The following is a 10439-nucleotide window of genomic DNA, read 5'->3' as shown; positions in this document are numbered from 1 at the left end:
AAGTCTATCACTACCACACGACTTGAGGTTTATAACCTATCGTGTTGACATATTTTGTGCTCATTCCAGTTAAAGTTGGCTTTGCATATGAGTTCTTAGAGTTCTCAATTGGTTGCACAACAACTTGGAAGCAATGACAGGCCCTTGAGCTGCCAAGTTGCAAGAAATTAAGATTGAGTTCAGTCCATATGAATTTGGATTTGTCATTATCCTTGTCTTGTGACTATGGTTTTGACAATTCACATGGATAAGAACACATACACCATTAAATCTAAGTGTCACAAGGTTTCTCTCTGATTCATGAAAATGATGGTGAGGAAACACTTTCTCTAAGTAGATTTTAACTAGATAGCAATTGTGATATTTGCATTCTCAAAGTCGTTAGTGGAGCGTGTGTGGTTAACCGGCACACTAACCTGGACTTGTGAGAAGTGGTAAAGGTCTAAACAATTGAGACTATGATTACGGCATCCTTTTTCATAGTTCTTAAAATTGTTTAGACACACCTGTGAGCTATCTAATGAAAGGTGTATGATTTTGATAAAGTTTTATCAAAGCAATCTAGTATCAGAAATCTGAACTTTGGTAAGAAAGTCAATAAAGTATTGATTTCTAGAAGTCCAGTTGATTTCTGAGTACATATCAAAGCTAGTGGGAGCATAAATGTTATGCTAATAATCATCATGTTAGTGGGAGCATGATAATTATGATAAGTATTGCAAGTTAGCAATGTTAATTATAGAAAACAAAAGTTTCAATTCTTGAGGTTGCAGGGGTTGAAAAAGTTGTTTTGCTATAATTAAGGGAGAGGAAATTATACTTCATTTCAATTCTAAAATCTTAGATTGAGATTTTAATCAAATTTAGTCAAGAATATATATGAATTTCATGTTCGAATGGCTCAACATAAGGAAATTCTATATATGGGTTCATTATTTGCGTTCTAAAATTTGATTATGATTACGGCATCCCTTTTCATAATCTGAATTATGAGAACTTGGCAAATAGAAATGGAATTATTATAGCAAAAGATTGGTTTAGTCTTTATGTGAGACATCATTAATCTTGTCCCATATGCTTCGGATATAGGATCGATTACATGTGCTATATTCATCCTTTTTAAGATTTTCCAAATGCTTGGGGCATTAAGAGGGAAAAGTCTAGAATTGGATATGACTAAAATGATTAAGCAATTGTCGAGGACAATCTAAGGTTTACCAAAGATTTGTTGCTCAAGGACAGTTGGAAGTATAGTGTTAATTGTTGGAAGGACCATATTGACATATTCTGAAAAAAGGCAACTCTTGTTCAGAAGTGATAGTCAAAAGGGGAATGTGGAAATGATCCCATTGGTGGAAGTTGTTCAATAAATCTGTGTAAGATTAAGAAACTTAATGCAAGAAGGATGTTTACAAGGAGTTGATCTCCTTTGGAATGCTCTGTAATGTTTGTTGTCAAGTCTTTGTGACTTTGTGCATAATCATTACAAGAGAATCATTTCATATAAGTTGAGAATCTAACAGATTTCGGTAAAATGGCATGAATTTGGAATTCCTGCATTTGCCATAAGAATTCGGGAGTGTGAAATTAGAATCACTGAAAGTTTGGTCAGTTGGTTTATTTCACAAAGTAAGGATCATAGACAAACATAGAGTGCATACTTGGTGTATGGCAAAGATATTGTTTAGAAAAACATAGTGTACATGCTCAGAGCATGGGACAACTATTGTTTTAATTCAAGAATAAAAGTTGATAGCTGAAACAGTATGCAATGAATAATGTGTAATCATACGGTGATAAATAAAAGGTGTTTTATTTATGTTCATAGGTTTTGATACCATATTAGATTCAATTATTCTTGTGTTTCATTTTGCATGTTTTGACTTCCAGAATAAACTAGGTTATTCTTCCGGAATGACTAAGTTATTCAAACCATCCACAGTCAGTAATATGTTGGAAGTAGATATGAATCAAGACTGTCATGGGTTGGCTTGTAGAGGTCCAAGTTGGTGGACAAAGTTGTGCTACAACACTCATGAGTGCTCATAAGTTCTCAGTATTGGATTCAACTCGCGCTCATTGGAATCACTTCATGGATTTTATCACGAGTGATCATGAGATGATAATGTCTTATATTCTTCAAACCTAGAGATATGAGTTGTTACTATGAGTTGATTGTACATTGATTGCACGAAAACGCATTCGGTAACTCAATGTTATAAAACGTGCTTTTGTGTATGATGCAACAAGCAATAGAACAAGCCATATGAGTCGAAGTTTATCCATTCCTTTTACCTTCGGGATAAAAGCGATATATGTGGGCCCCTCGATGATTTATTGATGATACATGTGAGTGCTTGGCCAAGCCAGGACTGATTTGATCTGTTCAATCAGTCAGTCATCATGAATCGGAAATCGGGAAACAATAAATGGACAGAGAGAATATTTTAATCCATGTCTCAGTCCATATGATATCTAGAATGGAGAATATATGATCCCTTATCTAATGGACAAGTCATTGACAAAGGTCAGAGTTCATCAACAAGGTCAGAGTTCGACAGAAGCTTTTGAGAGCTACGATTGTCAGTCGATTCTTGAAGTCATACGCAATAATAGTTTTAGACTTATCCAAGTGGGAGACTGTTGGATTAATGTCTAAGTCCATAACTATAATTGATAAGACTTGACACGACCCGGCATGGTCCATTTGGGTTGCATGGCATCATGCACTTGGATAGTCGATAATGAGAGAAATAACACTTAAGGTTTATTAATATATTATAAGTTCTAATATATTAATAAGGTTATTTAATTAGTATTGATCAAGAATTAATTTGGAATTAATTAAGTGATCAAAAGGAGACTAATTAAATATATGGGTTGATTGTGTAAATCATTCATTCTTATATATGTGGGCTTGTGATCCAAGATTCCTTATGTTGGACTAAGTCCATGGGGTGACCCATGGATACTCCATGGAGGTTAAAATCCATGGAGCATAAGGAATGGGTAAAGTTATGAGTTACATGGTGTAACCCTAATAGCCACTATATAAAAGAATCTCATGGCTCAAGAAATCGTGCACTAGTGTGTGTATGAGGGCTAGAAGATTTCAAGGAGTGTTCCAATTTCTCTCAAGTCATTCCATGTGTATTTGGTGTTGTGTGAACCATTTGAGGTGTCACACTTGGGGCACTAGGCACTCAAGCTTCATGAAGACTTTCTACTTCAAAGAGGTATGTAATTCTAGCTTAATATATTCATATGAATCAATGTTATTATGGTTGTTAGGATGAATACCTTGGAAAGTTCATATTTGCATGTATAATAGAAAAAACATAGACTCAAGGTATTTAGGGTTGCATGTACACTTAGGAGTGTTAGAATGCTCAAAACCCAACATTAACGACCTGAGAACCTTATTCCGTAAGGTCCAAACTCAATCCTTAAAGACCCAGTACCTTTACCAGATCCATTACCGCCTAAACCTTCAATTAAAGACTTTCTCAAAACGGGATGTTACAATTCTCCTCCACTTAAACTGGATTTCATCATCGAAATCCACTTTAGGATGACGTCACACATGCAAGCCTAGGGGTTGTGTAGATAAAGAGGTATATTTCATGAGGCCTTTAGGGATTTTCCTCAAAGGCTAGACGTGTTGCACCCTCTTCTAGGTACATCATGCCTATGCATCAAACTCCACAAATTGAAACCCTTCTTGATTCCCTACTTGCCTCCACACATCCTTCCTTTTGTACGTTGGTGTTGAACGCGATTAGAGTATATATATAGACATCACTTATATTGTCACGGTAGACAATTGTTGCCTTAAAGGTATGACAATGAAGTTTACGCGGTTTTCAACCTTAATAGTAGACTATGAAATAACACCTTGGTGTTCCGATGAACAAAAGATAAGGTTGTCAGCGAGAAAGATATAGTACCTTGAACTGAAACGTTGGGTGGAAGTTCAGCCCCATGTTCAACATAAGCGTATTCTATGTGAACGTAAGCGAGGAGACATGAAGCTAAACATTGTCACCAATAATGCCTTGACTATAATTCATAATGTGTTTAAGGGCATGAAGGTGTGGATCGTCCATGTAAGTACATATACCTCAAAAGAGATGTATGGACAAGTAAAGGTAAGATATAGCAATGCATCGGAAATGATAGTATAAACTAAGATCTACCAAATTAGGACTAGTTAAGTGATGGCTTGTGGATAGATTTGACATGTATTGAACAAGGTTTGTAGTTTAGCGTATGAGCATGCTCGAATATCTCAATGGAATACTTCTACCGACAAAGGAACAGGTTATGGGAGGTTCGTACTACTAAGATCTCCAAAAATAATTCAGAGCACCAAGGTTTGTCATAGCAAACTCAAGACAAGAGAGATAAATTGTTGAAGACGTAGATGCGAGGATATGACTCATCTGTATACTATAGAAGATAAGGTGTATATTGACTAGAGAGGTATATGAAGATTAGGGGTGTCAAATCGGGTCATCGTGTCGTGTTTTTGTCTGAAACGACACAACGCGACAAGATTTTATGTAACATGAACACGACACGACACGATGTCGTGTTTTTTTAACTAACACGAAAACGAACCCATTAAAAAACGACAAACACGACACGACAAAGATAACATAATAAAAAAATAGTTTATTTAATTAATATTTAATCATACATAACACGAAAAATACGACAAACACGAAAAACACGACAAATAAATGTTAGATCGTGTCAACTTCATGTCGAATTTTAAACACGAACACAACACGGCACAACATCGTGCTTTTTACACTTAACATGAACACGTATTCGAATTTCAATTTCGTTTATTTTTGTCGTGTCGTGTCAACCATTGTCACCCCCAATAAAGATGGACAAGTTTATTCCATAAGTAAAGTATCAAGGAGTAATGTGAAGTCTCTTTTAATAGGTCATATCTCTTGAAAAGAAGTTTGGTTACTTTTGGAGTCTATTATTTCTCCTTAGTTCTTAATTTGTTGGATAGATTATGTTGTCAACTACTTGGGGAACAGGAGATTGGCAACGTTCCATAGTTGGTTCGTAATTTGTTAGATAGATTAAATTGTCAACTATTTAGGGAACAGGAGATTGGCAACGTGAAATGTTTTGGATCAAGTAGCACAAAGTCATAGCTTTTAAGGAAGAAAGTTGATTATGTATTGGTTATAGCTTATTTACAACCAATCACGCTTATATTGTATACAACTAGATATGGAGATTCCTTTTTGAGCCATATCTCCTTTGGTCCTCCTAGGTTATTAAGTTAAATCACACTATTTATGGATGTATTGGTTCCAAGTTTTATTTTTCTAACGATGTTAGTATAAATATAAATAATATGAGCTGAAATTGTGACCAACAATCATCGATAAAGAAATCCTGATTATTTGTTTGCATACACTTAACTGTTTCAATCATAAGCAAAAAGTTAAAAACATAACATCAAAAAAAAAAACCAACTAGACCCAAAAATCCAAAACAAAAATCATCATGATTCACTGAAACCATTCAGACCAATTAACGTGTTTTTTGTATTCATCTCATTTGCACAATTCCAGCACTTATCAGCTTCTGAATCTTGTTCATCACTGAAGGATTCTTCATGTGATCTTGTGCTGCTTTCGGATTCTCTTGAAGATCCTTCAACACCTGACCAAATTAAAATAAAACCACGAGTCAACATAAAGTCAAACTAACAAAAAAATTTGACAATCAAAACTAAAAGTATGTGTATGGATACCTGTGCCATCACTGGATCAGTAAGAATGTTCTGAATTTCCGGATCTTGCATAGCCTTTGCCTGTAAATAAGAGTTAATTACAGGTTCAGTCCCTCGAGAAACAGCAATTAAACAATAATAGCCATTCTTTTGGATTTAATTAAATAACAGACATGGTCGGCTCTTTATAACTGAATGATCACCTTTTTAGCAAATATCACAAAATAACCACACATTTAGAACAATGGACTTTGTGAAATTGCTTGTTTTTTTGTAAATTCCTTATTTTGTACAAAGTAACCACATTTTTCTTTTGAACCATTTATTTTCCAAAATTCTTCATTTATTGCAAAAGTAAATTTGCCAATTCCTTCATATTTTGCAAGATATATTTGACAAATAGAGGATTTACAAAGAAAATGACATAGAAACCCATAATTTTTTCAAATTAACAGTTTTTACCCAAAAACCACTTTTAGGTGCTTTAAAACAGAACTTTTCGAGATTTTTTCTACTTTTAGAAGTATAAATTAGTAAAAATAAACATTTATACTTCTAAAAACGTATTTAAGTTCTAATTCTAAAAACAAATTTTACATTTAACCCATATAAATAGACAAAAACAACTTATATAAAGAAATAGCTTTTTTTATAACATAAACACAATGTTTTATTAAACATTTATAAATACATATAATATGAAAAAAAAATACTTAGGGTAAAAACATAAAAGAATTGCAAACTTAATGGTTTTCTTGCAATTTTTATTTCATTGTAAGGGTAAGAGTAGAAAAAAAATCTTGAAAAGTTCCAGTTATAATGTAGCTAAAGTGATTTTAGGCTAAATCCGTATTTTTTTTAAAAAAAATACTTAATGATTTTTATGTTTCTTTTTGCTATTGATAAAATATTTTTATGAATTCAACTAAATGGTTATTAACTTAGATAACCCAAGGACTAAAAATGTTAAGAAACAATAAGATAGTGACAAAAAATACAGAAAAAGATTCTCTTTGGACCATATCGTAAAGAATGATATAACACAGGGACCAAAACTGTAAATAAGAAACAAACCTGTCTCTCTTTTAGCTCATCAGGTGTGAGATCTCCACGGCTAGCTCTGTTAATTTGTTGAACACAGCTGAAAGTAACAATAATCATTCAAAGGTAAATAAATAGGAAAAAATAAATAAAAATTGTGATTATTTATTTATTTGTATATAAATAAATAAATAAATAAATACCTCCTGACACCCTCTAGCAACTCTGGGTTTTTAGGATCATGTTTTAATCCCTCTTCATATGTCTCTAAAGCTTTATCAAATTCCTTCATGAAAAACTGAATTGCACCTTTCCTTGTATACCCCTTTGAGAATTTTGGATCAATTTCAATGCATTTTTCTGCATCTTTTAGACCTTCTGGCATTGCTCCAAGTTTTGTGTAACAAGCAGCTCTGTTACTGTATGCCTATAAAATGGAAAGTATTTACATTTCTTTACCAAAAATATTCAATTTGTCAAAAGAAATTAGCAAATGTTTCACAACTTTCAAGTTATATATTGGTATAAACCCTGGAAATTCATCCAAAAGAAACCATTACCTTTGCATCTTTGGGATTTCTTCTCAAAGCTTCTGTGTAGTGCTTAATAGCATCTGGATATTTCTGCTCTTTGAAGCATTCATTTCCTGATGTACATGTGTAAGAAATTTGATTTAGTGACTAAAATAGGTTAATAGCAGGAGAATTGTGTTTCTTTAGGGATAAAAGTAATGTATATTGTATAAAAAGCTCACCTTTTTCACGTTCTTTTTCAGCAAGTTCAGGATCATAATACTCTTGTTGTTCTAGTTCTTTCTTTGCTCGTTCTGCATCATTGAGTTTCTTCAATGTGTCAGGGTTACGATGTTCTGTAAGAGCTTTTTGGAAGGTTTCGATTGCAGGGTCATAATCTTTGGAGACTTTGGCCATTTTAACCAAAGCAGTTCCTTTTCTTGTTAGTGCCCTTGCAACCATTTTGTAATCTGAACGAAGCTCTCTTCCTCTCTCCACTGCCTTTTCACAATCTTTGATGCATTCATCATACTGTAGATTACAATGACTCAAGAGTTATACTGAAGTGGTTGTATAATAGCAATGTTATGATTAGTTAATCAGTTTAGAAGATGAACCCCTATAAGGAATCCTATGATAGATAATCAGGAAGCCTAAATATGAAACCCTACAAGAGTTAGAAAGTAAATGTTTAGCAAGACAAAGCAACCACTAAGTGGGTATCCCTGAAGATACAACAAAATACTATTCCATCATGTGAAGCATGGGGTATGTCAAAAACACGTGGGTAACACTTTGTTGAAATTCTAATCCAAATTAAACTGCTAATGAGAATCCCCTTTATGGATTGTCTGAAGATATTTTTTTTCTTTAATGTGAGTTCTAATTAAATTGATGTGTTAACTCATTACCAAATGTTGATGATAATGTCCACAAAGCTTCTCAACTTTGTCATTGTTGAGGAACAGCATGGGTTAATTGATTGTTAGCATAGAACACTGCTTGTTCAATCAATATAGAACTAGGCTACAAGCATTCATACCACATAAATTCAAAGTTCCAAACTTCAGCCTTTAGGGATATGAAGTTGAAGTTTTCATAGAAAATTTATTGTTATATTGACGATGAACTAGATGTTAACTAAAGAAAAACATGTGCATACCTTTGCCATTTCCAAGTACACTGCAGCTCGGTTTGTAAGGAACGAAATATCGGCATCATCCAGTTCAATGGCCTTTGAATAATGTGCGATCGCAGTCTCAAAATCTTTCTTCTTGTAAGCAGCATTACCGGCCTCTTTCTCCTTTTGCGCCTGCGCTTTCTTCTCTTTAATCTCTTTCTCCTCATCATTTACCTCCATCGGTTCTGGCTCAGGTTCAGGCTCGCGCTTCTTCTCCTTCACAGACTCTGTTTCATCAGCAGGACGTTTTCTCTCCTTAGGTGGAGAATCTGGCATCTCCATATCATCTCCAGGCATATGAGTTTGCATCTTAATGTTCAACAACACACTAAGCGCTTGCATAACTCTCTGGTCCTTCAAGTACAAATTCAAATTGCTAGGGTTCTTTTGAAGATCCTTCATCATGTTAACAAAATCGGGCTGTTGCATATACAATCGAGTAGCCGGATCAGCCGTAAGCTTCGCCCACATATCAGGTCCAAACGCATCTCCAAACAGGTTATTCGGCGGTGCGCGTGACCGAGAAGAGGCTGACGCAGCCGCCTGAGCTGACTGAGCGTCCGCGAGTCCAGATTTCAAAGTTTCATTATTAGGATCAACTTCAAGCCCTCTCTTATAAGCCGAAACTGCATCATCAAATTGATGCAAGCCATGATGAGCCGCGCCAAGACGTGAGTAGCCTTTAGACCAGTCGGGTTTCAGATCGACAGTCTTTTGAGCATCTGTGAGAGCTTCGGAATATTGATTCAGGGAGGCATAAGCGGCAGATCGGTTGGAATAAAGGACGTGGTTGGTAGGGGCGAGGTTGATGGCGTCAGTGAAGTGACGGATAGCTTCATTATAGTTTCCGGCAGAGAAAGCAGCGTTACCTTTGGCCTTGGCTTCGTCGGCCATGTCTTAACGTCGACGGCTGTGTATGATGAGTGTTTGTAATTTGCTCTCGTCGGAAAACTTGACTTCGATTTAGCCGATTAAGATAGAGAAATTAGGGTTTTTATAAGCTAACCAGAGAGGTCGATGAAGAGAAGTTCTGGATGGTTCTAGCCACCATCATTAGATAATAAATATATATATATAATTAAATAAAAATAACACTAAGCTACGAATTCCGTACGTATTGTAGTTTAATTTTTATTTTAAATTAGATTATTTTGATGGAAAATTAAATTATGGGGGTTTTCGCTAAAAAATTGGTAGCGAAGAGTGGTTAGTTGGTAGCGAGTGATCAGTAACAAGAAGTTGTAGTTTTAGTATTTAGTAAAAGTAACCGGAAGCTTTTTGAAATATGTAAAATTACATTAAAGGACAATTATATAAAAAAAAATACATATAAAAATATATTTTTAAGGATAATTATGAAATTGATTTCAAAAGCTCAATTTTGTTAAACGTTATATGAAGTAGATTTTAGATTTGGAACGTTTTGTTTAAACTAAAAACTAAATGTTCGTATTGTCAAACGGAGTTTTCTGTTTAAACTATAGTGTTTTGTCAAAAGTTAAAAGCTAGAAGCTCTCAAATGTTCGTATTACCAAAAGTCAACTCAGGTCAACAAGTCAAAGGTCAGCATCACCATCAATTGACCCTTATGTTATGACCAGCATGTCACGTCGTGAGAAACACACTCGGCCCAATCCCAAACTTGATCACGATCCAACTCAGCCAACTTAGTCTCGACCCAATATATCATCACGGCATGATGATCAAGCCATCACGTCGTGACCTTTATCAGTCCAAAACAATCGGGAAATCCTTCGTCGTCAAGTTGTGAAGAAAAAGTCGTAGCGTCGTGAAGACGGGCTTTCTCAGCTTAACGGATTCAACTCTCAATCCATTAAGTCATCCATCTAATCCTTCCAGAAGACTTTCTAACGTCCATTACCACCTAAAGATTATTGCTTTTCAGCCATGCATGTCCATTGTGAATCTAAAGCTCACATTA

General features: G+C 34.8%; 1 protein-coding gene across 1 annotated transcript; it reads right to left on the bottom strand.

The window, feature by feature from the left end:
• Window positions 1–5394: 5394 nt before the first annotated feature.
• LOC111903805 (hsp70-Hsp90 organizing protein 2) lies at window positions 5395–9544 on the bottom strand. The gene is made up of 7 exons (XM_023899560.3): window positions 8480–9544; window positions 7560–7848; window positions 7366–7451; window positions 7009–7232; window positions 6839–6905; window positions 5786–5845; window positions 5395–5694 (listed from the first exon to the last, which is right to left on the bottom strand). Exons 1-7 carry the CDS (start codon window positions 9389–9391, stop codon window positions 5581–5583), a joined length of 1752 nt encoding a protein of 583 aa, XP_023755328.1. The 5' UTR covers window positions 9392–9544; the 3' UTR covers window positions 5395–5580.
• Window positions 9545–10439: the final 895 nt, after the last annotated feature.

Source organism: Lactuca sativa, chromosome 6, assembly GCF_002870075.4.
Source record: "Lactuca sativa cultivar Salinas chromosome 6, Lsat_Salinas_v11, whole genome shotgun sequence".
NCBI classification, from domain to species: domain Eukaryota; kingdom Viridiplantae; phylum Streptophyta; class Magnoliopsida; order Asterales; family Asteraceae; genus Lactuca; species Lactuca sativa.
The sequence above is the reverse complement of the archived record's forward strand: the minus strand, read 5'-3'. Positions and strand labels throughout refer to the sequence as shown.

What these genes read in the sequence shown, in the direction of transcription:
- LOC111903805 (XM_023899560.3), bottom strand. Translation starts at nt 9,391, where the DNA reads ATGGCCGACGAAGCCAAGGCCAAAGGTAACGCTGCTTTCTCTGCCGGA. An exon ending in TGTACTTGGAAATGGCAAAG is followed by an intron (nt 7,849 to 8,479) that starts GTATGCACATGT and finishes TGTAATCTACAG; the next exon opens with TATGATGAATGCATCAAAGA. An exon ending in GAAATCCCAAAGATGCAAAG is followed by an intron (nt 7,233 to 7,365) that starts GTAATGGTTTCT and finishes TCCATTTTATAG; the next exon opens with GCATACAGTAACAGAGCTGC.